This window comes from Electrona antarctica (genome assembly GCF_951216825.1).
Source record: "Electrona antarctica genome assembly, chromosome: 7".
Classification (NCBI taxonomy): Eukaryota; Metazoa; Chordata; class Actinopteri; order Myctophiformes; family Myctophidae; genus Electrona; species Electrona antarctica.
Genome location: NC_136812.1, coordinates 29,638,584 through 29,657,910, shown reverse-complemented (window position 1 = coordinate 29,657,910; position 19,327 = coordinate 29,638,584). Strand labels below are relative to the sequence as shown.

Sequence of the window (19,327 nt, the reverse complement as noted above, 5' to 3'; positions counted from 1 at the left end):
GTCTTGTACAAATGCAACTGGTGAGGTAGGTAATTTCACCTTCCATTGGCTTGTAGATCCTCCCCAATGTGCTTTAAACTACAAAACATTTATGCTGTGTATCCAATGTCTAAATTAGTGACACTATACATTCTTTCACTGATCAGGTTTCAATCAATAGTATTTAAGCAGTGAGCTGGAAAAGATACAATACTGGTCTAATCCAAAATATATCTACACATCTGCACTCACTGGACATACATTGATACTGAAATATTGTTCTAGAAGAAACTATATCTGAATAAACATGAAAAATGTAGATTGCAATTAGGGGTGGGCGATATGGAAAAACATAATCACGATATTTTATCACAATACATGATATCACTAATCCACAATATTATTTCATGCAGTTTTTAGGGTAATTGTTCAAGTTACTTAACAGTACAACCACCTACAAGGTAACAAACTAAAAGAGTAACAGAACATTTAGACCAAAATACGTATTGTTGGCTAATGAAACGTTCTGCAAAAGTATAAATTAAGGTAAATCATAGAATATGCATTTACTGTATCACGATATCTCTGAATATCATATCACCATATCTCCCACCCCTAATTACAATACTTCACTTGTATTCTACAGTACATTCAGCTGTTGTGCCATAATAACACACACACAACACACTAAACTGACTGAAAAGTCAGTTTAGTCAGTTCACTGGGAACGACATTATTAGAAACATCACATTCTTCTCTCCACCCTTTAAATCAATTCCAATATTAAACCTTAATTTTTTGTTTCAGTAAAGCCCAGTACCATTACAAATGTAAAAGGTAACAAGTGTCTATTCTCTTTGCACAACACATACACAGCAGTACAGTATAAATCAGGCTTAAGTAGCCACTGAGGTTCAATTCAAGGTCTGGTGAAATCCTTATTTCTACAGTAAACCAAACAGTAGTTGTTTAGCAGGTTTCTTCTCCATCATCAACAGCAGACCTTTTCATTTCAGACAATACAAAACTGCAATTGCTATTTTAGTTCATATGAATAATTACTGCATTTAGATACATTTTTCCATTCAACTGTGATATCATATTGACACAGTGTGTTTTCAGACATGATCACAACAAATAACATTGGAATGTAGCTTAATTTGTTTAATTGTGGTATTCAATGTCCTTAGCAGAAATTACAATAAATAAGGCATCTTTGTGAATTTGCCAACAGAGGGGGTTCGGTTTTGGCAGATTCTTACAAGACCTCCAGTACATAGTTACAGTATAAATAATCAAGGCTTGTTGCCTCTCTGTCCACTTCCTGGTCACATTCATTCTGATCAGTGATTGGTCTTTGTCAACCCTGTCAAAGTATGTCTGCGGGACTCCGATGGTCACAGCTCCACGACCGAGGTTTTAACAACTCTAGGAGGGAGGGCTGAAACAAAAACACCATCACACTTTAGTAAATACAACTCTATTCCAGCTTAATTACAGGCTTATTACAATAAGCAAGAACACATGGTAATACTTCAAATACATACAAAATAGTCATCAAGAATCATAAAGAAGCCAAGAACCTAGCATCTGTCTAAGAGTAGAAAATCTGTTCAGTAAAGCTACGAGTATACACTTGACTATTGAGTGCCATGTCTACATAAAATGCTATCTAAAATACATACATATAACTGCAAGCACGGGAGCAGCGGACACATGTCGAACCAATGCTCCGTCGGACCATAGTATGCCTCCCCATAAATTTAGCCTTTGCATACGCCTGTAAGGTCGTCGAGGCTAGTGCAAGTGCTACGGCAAGTGCTACGAGCTAACATGGAGTCTTAAGAGGTGGGTTTCAGACAGAAGATTGGAAGTGAGTCTGCAGTTCTGATTGCATTTGGAAGTTTATTCCATAGTTTTGGAGCTAGAAGAGAGAAGAGTCTGGGACGTGTGGAGTGTTGTCCCGGCTGTTTTAGTGAATTCTCTGCCAGCCTGCCTGTGTTGAATGATCTGAGCGAGCGAGGCAGGTTGTACGGTCGGATCAGACTTTGAAGATATTGGGGTGCCATACCTTTGGTTGCTTTGAAGACCAGCATCAGAGTTTTGCACTCCGTGCGGGCAGCAAGCAACCAGGAACCCAGAACCAATGGAGGGAGTGGAGAAGGGAGGAGACATGGATAGTATTTGGGAGCCACTACCCAAATACTAGTGTATTTTCACTATGGCTGCCTGGTAAGTAGGTCTACAGTATATGGGGTCAACAAAAGATACAAAACAATACGGCATGTCTGTGTAACGTTAACGTTATCAAACATGCATCCGACGAGCGAGAAAAATATAAAGGCTTGGAAATAATATACCATTCCTTTTCAATGGAAGCCAGTGACATCCAACGTTTGTAGCCACTACAAAATCTACAATCCAAATGTTGTTTATTTTGTAGCTGCCAGTGTGAACACAGCTATAACCAGATCAACTTTATTTTAGTATCAACCATCAGTTTGTAATATATTGTCTCTTTTTCAGTTTGGGTGAAATCTGGTGTATCCCTGGGTCAAAAACAAAAAAATACATACACATTTATAGCCACACTTACTTTTTCCAAATAATTACATTTTAAACCTTCTCCCGGTCAGTCCTAATGAGGCGTTTGTTTTCAGAAAGTCTATTCTGGGCTCAACTTTTGAATGTTCAACCCAGGTCTTCCTGAGCATTGTCTGTTATTTATTTTCCCCAAGTATGCCATAGTCTGTGCTTTCCCAAACAAGCAGAACTAGAAAAAGTGCCCCTCGGGGCACAGGTCTCCACCAGGGCAGGTCAGGTTGTGGCCTCCTGGTGGCGCTATAATAGGCCAATGTGAAAAAAGTGCCATTTCTTCATACGCCTTTGATGGCAATTGGATGATTTGAGGCATTTTGCCTCAAATCATCCAAAAAATGTGTTTTGCAAAAATCAACCTGTTGGTGGCGCTATAACAGGCCAATGTGAAAAGGGTGGGATATATTCCTCAGCCTAGTAAGAAAATGTGTGAAAGATTTCACGTAAATTGCATGCTGCGTTCATGATTTGAGGCTTTTGTTGAAAACGGGGCAATCTTGCAAACTGTGAAAGCCAATTATAGCCAATTAGGATGAAATATCGGACAGATCCGACTTGAGCACATGACCATAGAGATACTGTGTAACGATTTGTGAGATTTTTGGACAGAATCTGGAGGAGTAATATCCAAAAATGTGTTTTACAAAAGTCAGCCTCCTGGTGGCGCTATAAAAGGCAGATGCGGAAAATGCAGGTCAAAGTTTTAGTTAAGTGTGCAGTTTTAGGTAAAAAATGTGAAAAGCTGCCTCATGGTGGCGCTATAGAGCGTCGCAGTCCCGCCCCCTACCATGGACCAGGAAATGAATCCCAATGCATTTTTCCCATAGACATTTCTTAAAGTATTTATTTAAAGACGGTTACGCCGCGGACAAAGCCAACTCGAGTCGTGACAACTCATGACAACACAAACAATATGTTGGACCAAACAAATAATTACAAAGAAGAAAAACAACAAAAAAAAGTGTTGTAACCTGCCGTTTTTTTCCTTCTTTCTAATTATTTGTTCGGCCCAAAAAATTGAGTTTGTTGTCATGATTTGTCACGACTCGAGTTGGCTTTGTCCGTGGCGTAAACGTCTTTAAATAAATACTTTCTGAAATGTCTATGAGGAAAATGAACGGAGAATCATTTCCTGGTCCAGGGTAGGGGGCGGGACTGCGACGCTCTATAACAGGCCGTTCTGGAAAATGTGGGGCAGAGGTTCATCGTTGGCATCCAGGGAGTGTGTGTGCAAAGTTTGGCATCGACCGGGTTAACGGTGCCGGAGATTAGCTGGTAACAGACGGACGGAAGGACACACACACGGACGGAGTGCAAAACATACTCTCTCCCCATGCCTTCGGCCTGGTGGAGACAATAACCGTTTGCAGCAGGTGAGCAATCCAGAATTGTGACCAGTACGTTAGTCATTGGTGACTAGTCCACTAGCTAACATTACTTAGCTATCAGACTATTATTGACTAATGAATAACGTTGCCCCATGGGAAACAAAACACACAAACAACTCAGCAATTATAAAACCATGACCATATTATTCCTGAGATCCACATGATATTGATCATTATTTTTGACAGTCTGGATTAACTAGATAATTTACCTCCTCCAGGGGGCAATGTCGCTGGGCATACCACTCCTGAGAGTACAGACAGATTATGACCCCCTGACCGAGGAAGAGAGATGTCCACATGATTATGTTCCAGATGGGGCCTTTCCTCTTGTCATGAAGGATGAAGTTAAACATCACTGTTGAGAAGAGGAGGAAGAGAAGAGGAAATGGGTGGAGGGATCAAATAATAAAAATGGCAGAGTCGCATACGTGAGCCATACTTGTGTGACCCAGAAAACAGACAGGAAATATAGCAACACATTTTACAGCATTAGCACTGAACAGTGTACACTACAGTAGTGGAAACCTACAATAATTATGTGTCAAAGTCTTATGCATTTGTAATGGGTGTTGATGTTATTCCTCTTACTTCCGAAGCACATAAAGAGACAGAATAGGACGGGGTAAAAGAAGCCAAAGCAGATGGCCAGAATGTATTCATGGACCACCGCAGACACTGTAAAGACAAAAAACATGGCTCCTGCTCGGAAGCGCTTCTGTGATATCTAGAATGACAAAGAGGGAGGGGAGAGGAAGTCTTTAACATTGATTATTTGTATCAGCAGCAGAATATTGCCAATTGAGTTTTACATGAATAATAATCTTTGCATTGTAATTATCTTTGCATTGAATTAGCATAGATGGCAAAAACAAACACTCACCCACAAAAAGTCCCGGTACACATAGTAATACAGCCAGTCATGGACAACTACATTCCAAGTGCGATAGTAATTGGCGAAGGATGTTGAGTTCCACCAATCCTTTGCAAAACAAAGCAATACTTAATGACAATTTAGTTTTAGATGACGAGAGTGACTCTACAGATCTCTTGAGAACAGTACCTTGTAAAACATGCGGTCAGCAAAGCGAAGCATCTCTGCAAATGCATTGAGCCAACAGTGGAGGAAGGCAAAGAATGCCAGAAAGAGAACCAACGCTCCTACAGGAGAGGCAAAAAGACAGGTCATTTGTCAGCGTTATCATTACAATACATTACACTGAACAAACATTTAATAGCTATACCCATTAGATAGGATGAGCTATATCCATTAGATAGGATGAGCCTACCTGGCAGGATTGAGTTGAAGACACAAAGAACCATGGCCCTCAGGTCAAACAGCCCCCGACTGATGCGGAACTGTGGTATGCACAGTCGCACAAACACATAGTATGCATAAAAAAGACAACCAAGCACCTGGAGTGTCAGAGAGATGTGGAGAGAGAGAGAGACTTATCAATTTCCAGAAACCAGAGCCTGGTTTTACATAATGCCAGTGAGCAACACATTAGCTTAAAGTTGCACAACTGAGATAGTTACCTGTAAAAACTTTGTGGCGACATAGCCCCACCTGATTACTGGATTCCTGCCAAAACAAGTGCCTCCAAAAATATCAATGATAACATAAAAAACACAGGTCTCCACCAGGAGGATAGGAGTGTGTGTGTGTGATGTTTTGCAAAATGTTTAGGAGCAATATAAACGTGTGTGTGTGTGTGTGTGTGTGTGTGTGTGTGTGTGTGTGTGTGACGCGGCTTGGCCTGTTGTAGCGCCACCATGAGGCTAATTTCTTCCAAAGCCTAGTGGGAATATGCATGCACAGTTTAACCACAATCGGACGCTGCGTTGAGTAGTTGTGGCGATTTGTACAAAACGGGTACAAAGCGGGCTACTCCTGAAAAGTTTAGAAGCCAATCGTAGCCAATGAGGGTGGATTATGAGAAATCAAACAAACCCGTCTTGATCACATGACTATGAAGAGCATGTGTACCGATTTGCGTGAAATTTGGATAAAATCTGAAGGAGTAATATTAGAAAATGTGTTTTACATATGTCGGCCTCCTGGTGGCGCTATAAAGAGCAGATGTGAAAAATTCCAGGCAAAGGTTTTTCCTTGGCCTCTAGGGAGTTGGCAAACAAAGTTATCCACAGATCCGTGCAGTTAGAGGTAAAAACACTTTTCAGCCAGTTATAGCGCCACCATGAGGTTGAGTTGAAAATGTTCATTTGGTATTTCGGCCTAGTGGGAATGTGCGTGCACAATTTCACGGAAATGATTTGCAGCATTTTGTTTGAAACTGAGCACTCCTGCGAACTTTGGAAGCCAATCTTAGCCAATCAGGATGGAGTCTGAGAAATCTGAAAGACCCGTTTCGTTGAATGGCTCTAGAGAGACTGTGTACCAATTTGCGTGATGTTTGGACAAAATCTGTAGGTGTACTGTCCAAAAACTTTGCACAAAGCGGCCTCCTGGTGGCGCTATAACAGGCCGTTCTGGAAATTTTGGGGCAGAGGTTCATCGTTGGCATCCAGGGAGTGTGAGTGCAAAATTTGGCATCGACTGGGTTAACAGTGCCGGAGATTAGCTGTTCACAGACGGAAGGAGGGACGGACGGACACACACACGGACGGACGGACGGACGGACGGAGTGCAAAACATACTCTCTCCCCATGCCTTCGGCCTGGTGGAGACAAAAAGCAAATTATTTACCTGGGGTACTTGTCCCTGTAGATAAGAGTGGAGGAAAACAGGAAGTAGAGATACTGAGAAAACTGAGGGACAACCGGACCTGGACCTGGAGATGGGAGAGAAGACAACTCACCAATCAAGCAACACAACAATAATGGAGCACAGAAATAGTTTCTACTGAATACAGAACAGTAAAATTGCCAACTAAGCCAATAGTGTATTGCAACAGGCATGCCGCATACATACTGGTTTTGTCTTTTGCCCAGGAAAGGACTCTGGGTACATTCTCTCTGACAAAGGAGTGGACCTTCATAATCAGACGCACCTGGATTCAGGTAAAAATAGACACAGATTACATAAATTAAAGACTCTGTGCCCACAGCTGGAAGAGGGTGTAGGGAACCACAAGCACAGAGAGGAACATGCAGATCCATGTACACACCACCAGGGGGAACTGTCCAAATGCATAGACCAGTAGGTCAAAGTCTAGTACTAGCCTGAAGCAGAGAGACAAAGACAAAACACCTCGTAGAGATGAGACTTTGAGAGATTTTTACTCTCTTTCAACAAGACAGCGGGTGAAAAACATCTCACCATCAGAATGTTATGATTTAATAATCACAATCCATGACTGTGAAGGACAACAAGCTCATTTAGTTTATCTCACTCATGATTTAACACAGAGGTTTCACAGAATAAAGGTTAACAGATTGACCGAAAAGGTATGGGCTCATTAAGCCCACCTTATTCATATTTAAATTAGTTGTCACATAGAAAAAAGGAAACAAAAGCAAAATAAAGAAAACCAAGTATCAATGATGCTGCACTCTTTAAATATCAGAACAAACAAAACTGAATGAACACATATTGGGCTTTACATCAGACAGAAAAAAGCAGAACTAGAACAAATAGGAGTGCACAATATCCTGTTTTTTTTCTCCCACGATTTTGTAAACCATTTTTCACCCCTGTGTCAATTATCTAATGTGATCCTGGGCTCTACACACCCTCCGCCAACCTAGTCCCCATGGGGGATATGGGGAGAGCAACGGACTTGAACTCATGCTTCCTTCATGCCCGAGTGTCCAAGTCGCTCCTTTACACCTGACAGGGGGGAGTTTCCCTGGTTGGACGTAGCACGTGGAAGGAACACGTTATTCCAACCAGTTCCTTTCCCCTCCATCAGGCACCCCGGCTGGCCAGGGGGAGGCAGTTTAGAGACCAGGATTACTGCATGTTTTTTGTGAGGGTACCTATACCTACCCTAGGGGACACGGGGAGAACATGCAAACTCCACAAAGAAAGGCCCTTTCGCCAACCCCGCCTCGGGTATGGGCACTGAGGAGGAGGAAACACGCCGCCAGCACCCACAGCGTCCCGAGCGGCAATCGAACCCAGGACCTTCTAGCTGTGAGGCGACAGCACTACCAACTGTGCCATCGTGCCCCGCAGAACAATATGTTTGACAAATTTATAGTAGTTATTCCTTAACAAATAGTATTTTATAATAACTACCATTTATAATGAATTCATCAGTTTTATATGTGAAGTGGTTGCGCCATACATATAAATATTATATTGTTGTACACATAGGAAAGCAACAACAGACAAAACCCCACCAATTCACACGTATCACTGTACCATCCAGGTTGTGTATCTTACCTGCCTTCATCGATGAAGTCAACCACCAGAGTGCTGAGGATGAACAGGATTAGGAGGGCGATGAACATGTGGTAGATGGTCCTGATATGGTTCACCTCAAACAGCTCACTAGGGACAAACAGGGAATACAGAGAAAGTAGGAACACACATACACAGTATGACTACATGGATATACAGACAAGCTTCATACATAAGATATCAATTTTCTTTAACTCACTCTAAGAGGGACCTGCGGTTGACAAACTGCTTGCCCGGGCCATGGGGTGGACGGAGATGCCTAAAGGGAGACAACCGCAAGTTGCAGTTTTATCAAACAAAGAACAGGATTGTATGAATCAGTATAGATGTTTGAAATAATTCTCTTCTCAAAGCAAAATGAAAGACTAGTTAGAAAACAAGTTTGATTTGTCTGTCTGGATTTGAGGGAATATAATCACTTGGTATGATCTCTGCATTCTCTGGGGAAAACACAGTATTGTTCACCTGGGCATTTGACATCCATAAAGTAAGAGTTGGGACTCTGAACCAGCCTCTTCTTCTTGTGTTTTCTGCAAGGCTGGGGTACATCAGGTCTTTGGCCAGCTAAAATGGGGATCAATGAATATGTTAGATACAATATATGAAGCAAGTATAGTTTATAATACTGTTGTACAGTCAGTGTACAGCCAATGAGTCACACTGTCTCCAAGTTGAATTTTGGAGTTAGAATGCCCTCTACTGTCTAAGGAGAGAATTGTCAGGGTAATACACGGGGGCATGTCTAGGCATGACCCAAGCAGCATCATTTTTATAACAGTTAACTTAGTTACATAATTGTCCTAAATAGAACAGACAGTGTGTGTGTGTGTGTGTGTGTGTGTGTGTGTGTGTGTGTGTGTGTGTGTGTGTGTGTGTGTGTGTGTGTGTGTGTGTGTGTGTGTGTGTGTGTGTGTGTGTGTTGCAAACGTCATGCAGTAGTACCAGTAGTTTTCTGACAGTTCTACAAAGATTACAGTGTAATCATTACAGTTACACTATTAAAACATATTTTAAACTAAACAAAATATATACAAATATAGACATACAAATTCAAATAGAACAAGATGTGTGTAGACAGTAGGCTATATGAAGCAAACAACAATTTACTCACAGGCATTTTTCTTCAAAACGTTACTTTACTTAGTTCCAAATCGCGAAAGTGAGAATCTGAGAGCACTAAAGCTGAAACCTAACAAAAAGCAACTGAACGGATCCTCCCACAACACATCTGTCAGCTGTTTGTATTTAAATGAGTGGCTACCGAGCAGGCGGAGTCATTGTTTGATAGCACACAATAATATAACATGCCATAAAAGACAACTGCATTCAATGTCCTTCACATGGACTGGCTTGTTTTTTTTTTGCGTTTTAAAACGATTCAGTGAATAGCCAAAGCCCGGGGAGACCAAGTACATAAAAACATAGATAACTAGAAAAAGTGCCCTTCTGGGCACAGGTCTCCACCAGGAGGATAGGACTGTGTGAGATGTTTGGCAAAATGTTTAGGAGTAATATAAACATGTTTTTTTGTTTATTTGTTTTTTGCAACAATTTTCTTCATTTTGTTGAGGAAATGCAGAGCCAGATCACTCATAGCATTGTTCCAAAAATGTGTTTTGCAAAAATCAACCTGTTGGTGGCGCTATAACAGGCCAATGTGAAAAGGGTGGGATATATTCCTCAGCCTAGTAAGAAAATGTGTGAAAGAGTTCACGTAAATTGCATGCTGCGTTCATGATTTGAGGCTTTTGTTCAAAACGGGGCAATCTTGCAAACTTTGAAAGCCAATTATAGCCAATTAGGATGGAATATGAAATATCGGACAGATCCGACTTGAGCACATGACTATAGAGATACTGTGTAACGATTTGTGAGATTTTTGGACAGAATCTGAAGGAGTAATATCAAAAAATGTGTTTTACAAAAGTCGGCCTCCTGGTGGCGCTATAAAAGGCAGATGCGGAAAATGCAGGTCAAAGGTTTGTCCTTGGCCTCTAGGGAGTGTGCATGCAACGTTTCACGCAGATCGGTGCAGTTTTAGGTAAAAAATGTGAAAAGCTGCCTCATGGTGGCGCTATAACAGGCCGTTCTGGAAAATGTGGGGCAGGGGTTCATCGTTGGCATCCAGGGAGTGTGTGTGCAAAGTTTGGCATCGACCGGGTTAACGGTGCCGGAGATTAGCTGGTAACAGACGGACGGAAGGAAGGACGGACACACACACACACACGGACGGAGTGCAAAACATACTCTCTCCCCATGCCTTCGGCCTGGTGGAGACAAAAACTAGCAAACTCCAGAGGAAATAGTGAAGCCGGGGTTTTTACTTCACCGTACGACGGTGTCGCGTGACGACCATAGCCGATCTACAAGCCCACAACACGTCGCGGATGCGACGCGTTTTGGTCTTGTAGATCAGGCGAAGCGTAAACTCGGGCATGCTGGGTTTCCGGAGCCACGACGACAGACAAGATTGGCGTGTCGCTCGACCAATCAGCAGTCTTATAAACTGACATGCGGCGACGCCTCCTTGAATGTAGACAGACTGACGGGCGGGATATCCGCAAATAGCTAATAACATGGCGAAGACTTACGATTACTTGTTTAAACTTCTTTTAATCGGCGACTCGGGCGTCGGAAAGACTTGTGTGCTATTCAGATTCTCAGAAGATGCCTTCAACTCAACGTTTATCTCCACCATAGGTTGGTAAAAATTGAGAATTGTGTGTTGCTGTCTTGGCCGAAAAAGTGCACCAGAGTCAGCCCATCCCGTCATGCTAATTTGTTGCTAACTTTTTTCAGTTAGTTACCTTTCGTTATGAACCAGAGGCTACAGGAAGCGGCTTGTCACCAAGTACATCTAGAAGAGAGAGAGAGAAGACAATGTCACACTTTATATGCGGAATTGTAAAATAGTCAAAGACGTTAGTCAGTCATAGGTCTGTAAACATAGACTTTTCTGTACGGTTTCTTGGGTGGGGTACCAGCTGAGCTAGCAGGGTACAAAGCTGTCAAGTCAAGTGATCTCAAGTGCAGTAAGCTAACTTGGTTAGCCGTTCTTATTCACTGACACAGCCCATCCTGTTCTGAAATACACAATGCACTATTGGGCTACATGACATCATGACTCCAGGCTTTGTGTTACTTTGCAAAATTATTAAATCCAGCTTGTCTTGTGTCTTTGCCATGAACACGATCAATTGAACAGGAAATGTATAATGCCCTGCCTCTGCTCTGTCTTTCAGGTATTGACTTCAAGATCAGAACAATAGAATTAGATGGGAAGAAAATCAAGCTACAGATATGGTAAGGGTAATGCACCCCACAAGGGAAATGTAACCTTTGTGCTTAATTCATATATCTTTTTATTAGAGACTGTACAATGCACTATAACTTGGACCTTATGGAATAACCACTATATTTCTACATTGCCATGTAGAAATGGCAGCACATGCACCTTTTTGTCTCCTACTTTTTTCCCCTTCATCCCTGTCTTCCATAAGATGGTTACTAGTGTGTTGCCTTCTGTTGTACACACAGAGGTCAAGTGTTTCACATGGTACACACTTGACATTTGACATACACTTACAATTTGTGAGAGGCTTGAAAGGATACCTGGGGAGACATTTTATATATGATTTGAGGCCACTTGGGTCCAGATTATTGCTGTATCCATCCGATGTTCACATAATCATTGATATCATTGACCATGTCCCAGGTTACAGACATTACCAGACATTTAGACATCTAATGCATTCAGTGACATGGGTTAGTTGCATAAATACGTATTTTAAATATTTATTTTCCCTCTAGGGACACAGCAGGGCAGGAGAGGTTCCGGACCATTACTACAGCTTACTACAGAGGAGCCATGGTAAGTAACATTACTATGTCAACTGGAACTGAATGGATGGCATTGGTTGCCAGTTCCAGTGCCAGCCCCAACTCATTGCCATAGTTAATTCTACATTCCTTGCATGATCATGCCCTGCATTGTTTTTACATACCTAAACATTAGAGGTGTGTTCAATCCATTGTCATGGAATACAGCCAGGACTCTATAATTAAGTTAATGTCATGCCAGCATAAGTCCCTTTTGTCACTAAATTGCAATTTCAATTTGTTTCACATTATGCTGTCCACAAATAGCCATAATAGTAATGACAAGTCCACATAAAGCATTTTGAGAGCGTTCAACTCTGTAATATGATCGTCATTCGTGATATATTTCCAAATGAGCTTTGGGAGGAATTTGATTTGAATGTTGAGAAGTGAAGTGAGCATATCTTAATGCACAGAATTTCAGTTTGAAGTTGAAGATTGATGAGAAGAATAATGAGCCATGATTCATGATATTATTGGTTAGTTCAGTTTTACATAAACAAATGTATTTAGTTTAACTTATGACGATTCAAAAAATATATACTCATTCAAGCTTGACTTTATATGGTCCAGATCAAATGTTTTAATTGTTTTACCCTCATTTTCCTTTTCATTGGTTGGATCAAACCACCCATTTTTAACTGTTTACCATCTGTGAATTCTCCAGGGAATAATGTTAGTATATGACATTACCAACGAGAAGTCATTTGACAACATCAAGAACTGGATACGGAACATAGAGGAGGTAAAGTGTGTGTGTGTGTGTGTGTGTGTGTGTGTGTGTGTGTGTGTGTGTGTGTGTGTGTGTGTGTGTGTGTGTGTGTGTGTGTGTGTGTGTGTGTGTGTGTGTGTGTGTGTGTGTGTGTGTGTGTGTGTGTGTGTGTGTGTGTGTGTGTGTGTGTGAGACCACGTGTGTGTGTGTGACCACCTATATACAGTAGTTGTCATTCCTATAAACTCATTCACAGGCTTTTCTCATGTCACATGGGAGTACTTATCACAAGGTAGACATGAAAGTAGACATGAAAGTGATTACTTAAATGTACTTTCGCCGGAAGCTGTCTTTTTGACCAATCACAAGACTTTTCCTGCCTGGGTAATGTAAACCGATCTGCGCAGCATCAACGCAACTTCCTTGGGCTGTACTTCCTGCTGAGACACTTTCAGTAGCAGTTCTTGCCCAGTGTGTACACGTGGTTTCTACTTGTTAGTCACAGTGACATGCAGTAGTATTTCCTGTCTGTTTGCCATGTCTCCTTTTCCTTTATGTCTGTGTAATTGAAGCACAAATACATGGATTAAAGTTCTCAGTCGCCACGACTGATTTCAGTCTTTTTGATTCCAAGACGACATATTGTATTGATTATTATTATTTAGGAATCGGCTCTAGTGTGTGGGGTAGTTCCTTTCATGCTGTCTCACAAATCGCACATTTAGGACTTAGTCATGCAAACATTTTCAGTCGTGAGATTTTATTTTGCTTTAATCCACGGAAATATAAACTACAGTTGTCACTTAATTTTTTCCTGTCTGTTTGCCATGACCTCCTTTCCTTTTCAGCATGCATCAGCAGATGTGGAGAGGATGGTCCTTGGGAACAAATGCGACGTCAATGACAAACGGCAGGTGTCCAAGGACAAAGGGGAGAAGGTGGGTTAATGGAATTTGTTGGACTAGTGTAGTACCCTTTGTTCTAGTACTTAATGCAGTACCCATCTGTAGTACTTGGATGCCAGTCATCTATGATGAATTAAATTGTAGTCCGACAGTTTGTTTAAAGTGGGAAAAAAATCTTTTTTTTTATTGGCCTAAAATATTATCTATATACATACATTCATGAATCCATTTGCTGACTGGCTGTCGGCATTGAGCATTGTTTTTAATAGAGGGATTAGATGTGACCATGGTGAGTACATGCACATCCACTCTAGCCCAGGTGCTGGACAAACGGCAGTACAGAAGGAAGAAGATCCCAGTGATCGAAACGTTGAATGAATGCACGCCTGCGGTGCCGTAGGAACGGGCAGGTTCCGAAATGTGCATTAATGAGGATGAAGAACACCCTTGAGTGTAATATTGCAATTATACAACAGTTACCCTTAAAACTAAGATAATCGCTGAAACATTATATATTTTTAATGACAGATGTAGTCACTACAACCACAAATGTCCCAAGAAACTAGCTAGCCTAGCCACCTAGTCTGCTGCGCTCTGAGAGAAAAAGCAGCTGAAATCTTTGTTTTGATTAGGGGTTCCTTTGTGCTGGTTTAAGGAACGGCTAGAAGCTGTTTCAACCAATCGGATTGCTTCCTCGAAACGATGTATAATAATGTTGTATAATTCTTCACAATTGTACTACGAGTACTGACAGTGTCACTGTTTCTTATCTCTACTGCTGTCAGCTGGCATTGGAGTATGGTATCAAGTTTATGGAGACCAGTGCAAAGGCCAACATAAACGTGGAGAATGTGAGTTCAAGTCTTTTACTTTAATACCTCTCTTAGGTATTAGGGGCCCTCATTTATCAATTGAGTGTAAATTCTGCCCCAAATTCGAGTGTAGGTTTCGTAGTACACCCACGTCGCGTCGGCATTTATAAAGTGACCGCAAACAGCTGATCCTTCCTAATTTCATTCCTAGCAGTAATAAATGTGACGGCTGAAATCAATCTGGCACGCCCTATGAAATCAAGCCTCGCCCTCGTTTTTGCGACATGAACAACTGCAATACGACCTGGAAACCATGGTTACAGGGAAAAAAAAATCACTCGCTTGCCTAAGTTGCCTTGCTGCCCCCTCCCATACACACACACACACACAGACGCACGCACGCGCAACTTGTTGTATCTTAAATAAATAAACCTGCATGAATTAAATAAAGCTGTAGGACTACCCTGTCTGCTTCTCCTCTCGCTTCGCTTCCCTTGCTGCCCGCCTCACCCCCCCCCCCGCACGCACGCACGCACATATCAAAATTTGCAAGCAACTGTCACTGTGTTGTTAGTTGTATATTCAATTATTAAAGTCTTTATTCATTTAATATACAACAAGATATATTAGTGAACGAAAACCTGAACCTGTGAACCATGAATTATATAACAAATAGGCGCGCACACACACGCTGCTGTTCTGCAAGGTGCATCTCCTGTCCTGTCTATCTGTCTCTCTCTATCACTGTGGTCCGTCCGTGACACCGTGACCAATTGACCATGCACGTTCGACAGTCTATTTAAATGGCCTCGCTGTCAACTGTCAATTATATGAATATTGCAGCCAAAACCGTAGCCTCATGTGGCACTGGACAGTGGTGGTGGGCTGCAGGCTGGCTTAGCCTATACTATCTCCGATGCGTTCCCACTTGCACGGCACATTTGGCATTCGAGCGACGCGTCGGTTTATTAAACGAGGAGGAGATTGCACATGCTGATACTGTAACTCCAGAAAGACATCAGCCTGCTGTAGATTAGGCTACAGTAGGCTACCCAAGTTGGGACTCTCCGCAGCTGCAGCGCTGCACTATACTCTCCAACGTCCCCTTATGGAAATATTTAAGCACAAATCCTCGCATGTATGCGCTCATCATGCAAAACACTGTTTAAATGGCTTACCCATCTCATTTTAATTGCTTGCTTGTAAAGTTGGAAATCTCCTAATTCCATATGACACAAAGACACATCGTTGATGTATTCCTTTACTTTTTATTTTATTTTTTACATTTAGCCCATATACATACCTATACAGTTTTATATAAACATTTTAGGAGTGAATACATATGTTTCGATGCCTGTGACAGCCTCTCAGCTGGTCAAACAATGCTGCTCCGCTGTTCTACGACAGAAAAACAGGTGAGGACAAAGCGTACGACAGCTCCCGACCAGACGTGATTTTTGTCTTGGCACAAGTTCAAATTCAAGCTTTGGCGCAAATCGTAAATGCCGAAAATTGCGGTAATTTCGGCGTACACCCATATTTTGCCGTACGCACGGTTGATAAATGAGGGCCTCAGTCTGTAGCAGGGTTCTGAAATTACATTTGAGCAGTGGCTGAGATTACTTTATTTTACTTATTATCCTAAAAAATATCAAGACAAACAAGTTTCCTTTCATGTATTTGGTCTGGGTTTCACCACTATTAGCCTCGCTACCCAGGATTTTCGTTCGCACCACCATGTGTGATTTGCTAATACCAGGCTTTTTTACCCTTTGGCTCTGCAGGCCTTTTTGACTCTTGCCAGAGACATCAAGGCAAAAATGGACAAGAAGCTGGTGAGAATGACACTCAAATATTATGTTTTAATCTGCCAGTGATTTTAATTAGTGTGCTATTACTGTATCTATATACATGATGTCTTATGTTCATACTCTTCTCTTTCTTGCATGTACTCTTATCTGTGTGTATTTCAGGAGGGCAACAACCCACAGGGCAGCAATCAAGGGGTGAAGATAACAGAACAGCCCAAGAAACCCAGTTTCTTCCGCTGCACACTCCTGTGAGTAGGGGACAGAGGAGTGTCAACATTCACCATGGCCTTAACTATGTCCCTCACTGGACAGAACTGGACGTAGCATGCTCAGATCCCTTCTTCCATGTCACTTTCTACTCCTCCTTTTCTTGTCTTCTGTTTTCCTTAAGCTTATCCATGTCCTAAAACGCCATGCTTATTTCTAACCATTGAAAAAATAAGGAGGTTGTCTGAGAAAGTGCTTCTTTCAGTGCTTATATGCACAAGTTTGTGGCCTTTGTTACTGTATGTACAATTTTCACAGGACCTCATAGGTTTTATTTTTTTTTAAGAATTTCTTTCAAAGTATTTTTTGAGAAACCTTGATGGTATTTAGCAGGAAATGAACAAATCTCTTACTACCCATAGTTCTTTGTAACTGAAACCACTGCAACAATTCATTTTTTATGTTTTAAAGGTTGTTTGTCTTGAACATGAGCTCATCTGATGCCTAACCGGCTTCTCTTAACGTTCACTGGCATTATTTAGTGCAAGCTTATTGCTTGGCTGCTTATCACCACTTACCTTTATGCACACTGGATTCCCATATTTTGCATCATAACAGCAGGCCTCATAATTTGTCAATTTATTACTTACTGTATGTGAGTTGATAAGACCACAGTATGGTGCTAGCTACGTATCACCACACTAGCTATTATAATACATGTGCACACTGATTGTACTGTAAGTTCTATTGATCTAACTTTTGATCAAGTGAGGCACAGATGCATGCATTATGACTTGTTGGTGCCAGACCATTTTTCCTGTTCACCCTTCTTTGTTCTGTGTTGTGGAACATTTTCTCTAATTTCCTACTCTTTAATTTCCTTCTGTAAAAACTGACATTCCAACCATGGTAGTGACACTCTTGGTCTGTTAAGTGTGCAATGCTATCTGTATCTGTGCGATCTTATCTCAAGTATTCGCGTACAGGTATTGAGGCAGGGGTCTTGGGTAAAAAAGTAGCTTAAAAATAGGTTAAGCATGGAGTTTGTAATTGTGCTTATTTGGGGTTTTAAGTCCTGTGAATGCGAGGTAAAGTGGAATATTGGTGGATTAGCAGCACTGTTCTCTTTGGTAATCCCTTGGCTAAACACCAGACGGCATTACAGCTGCATAACTGTGCTGACAGAGGGAGCCACGGTGTTAACGTCACTGTTTAAATACGTTTCTTCCAGTTCACAGTGGGAAATTGTATGCAACTGTTTTTGTTGGGCTTTTGAAAAAGGGTCTTTACTGTAACAGTATTTATGGAATGGACAAACAGCGTTAGTCAAGTGCCCATTTTATATTCTTCTTTATTATGCACTTTTCCAGTTTTCTTTCATGGGTTCTGTACACTTCATTTGTCTGTTAAAATACTTTGTTGAAAGCACACACAGACACAATGCAATGTTTTTTTTTGTTCACCAATTACTATATAGTTGGTATTTTGAAAAGTTATTTGGTAAGAGCACAGCTGGGCTTCCTGAAACATCTTAGCACTGACATATTTTTGTGAAGGTGATGTGAGTGTTGCGATAATTAAGGCAGGGGATTTCTTCCCCCTAAAAAATATTTTAGGCCCACAACTCTTCCATCTTCCTTTGCTTCCTCCGAGCTCGCTCCAATTTAATGGCATCACATCTTATTTTGGTCCACCGTGGCCCTCTGAACTATGCATCAAGAGAGACGATAGGAGTCAGGACGTTTGAAAGATTTGCACATCTGACTTGATCACAAGCTTTGAGATTATAACTGCAAAGGATCTATTCACATTTAGCTTTATTTTCTTTGGCTCTTTGCCTATATGTCACTTCCTATTCTTTGATCTCTGTTGTGTTAAATGTGGAGCTTGTTTGCATTGTCATAGGAAAACCTTTAATTCACATCAGTTATGACGGTGTGAGCTTCCTGAGATGTTGCAATTTGCAACTAATCTCTAATTGTGATTACGAGTCAGTCAACAGAATCCCTTAATGAAACACCAAGGTGTTGACCTGTGGATGGGGACCATTACAATGGCATCATTGTTAACTCTGTTGGACCTGTGAGACTTTTCAGCACCTACTGTTAAACCAGCTGTTTCTCACATTCAGATCCAGGTGGCTAAACTGTGGCTTGACCACACTTTAATTGGGCTTTACTTACAGAAAGGAGGTTTAGTCTCTTGTAATTTCTGCCACGTTCTAAATCTTGTGGTTTTTATGTGAAGATCTCCTTCGCAATCCCTGGATAAAACTAAATTTGGATTGTGTTGCTGATTATTGGTGAGTTTCATGGGAAAGATTAGCTTTTTTCCACAATTGTAAATAAACGTTATACAATGATTGTACTGTACTTTCATAAATCTTATTGATCTACACCTTTTTGTAGATATGTTCTATTGTTGATTTATTAAAATGAGATCTTTTAAAAATGTCTAGTTTCTTCATTCTTAGCCTACATTTCTGTATATTATGTGGTCAGAAAGAGCTGTATAGGTATTAGACATAATGCTGAGAATAAAACCAGACTGCTTTAAATTCACAACTTTCTGATCATTCTGCTTTTCATCTCTCCACACAATTCAATTCAAAGGGCTTTATTGGCATCATGGCATAAGAGAACAAGTTTACATTGCCAAAGCGAAACAATA

General features: G+C 41.2%; 2 protein-coding genes across 2 annotated transcripts; one reads left to right on the top strand and one right to left on the bottom strand.

The window, feature by feature from the left end:
- Window positions 1-753: 753 nt before the first annotated feature.
- LOC306926026 (sterol O-acyltransferase 1-like) lies at window positions 754-11,281 on the bottom strand. Its single transcript, XM_079505229.1, is given in 15 exon segments — window positions 754-1,420; window positions 4,175-4,320; window positions 4,554-4,689; window positions 4,846-4,944; window positions 5,026-5,123; window positions 5,252-5,378; window positions 5,502-5,547; window positions 6,673-6,757; window positions 6,898-6,979; window positions 6,981-7,015; window positions 7,018-7,148; window positions 8,314-8,421; window positions 8,531-8,590; window positions 8,797-8,895; window positions 11,139-11,281. Coding segments are annotated over 14 exon segments (1,233 nt in total). The 5' UTR covers window positions 8,805-8,895; window positions 11,139-11,281; the 3' UTR covers window positions 754-1,348.
- On the top strand, window positions 10,839-19,108 carry LOC306926027 (ras-related protein Rab-8A). The gene is made up of 8 exons (XM_079505230.1): window positions 10,839-11,031; window positions 11,574-11,634; window positions 12,142-12,202; window positions 12,878-12,955; window positions 13,771-13,860; window positions 14,613-14,678; window positions 16,424-16,474; window positions 16,613-19,108. Exons 1-8 carry the CDS (start codon window positions 10,908-10,910, stop codon window positions 16,700-16,702), a joined length of 621 nt encoding a protein of 206 aa, XP_079361356.1. The 5' UTR covers window positions 10,839-10,907; the 3' UTR covers window positions 16,703-19,108.
- The last annotated feature ends 219 nt before the right edge of the window (window positions 19,109-19,327 follow it).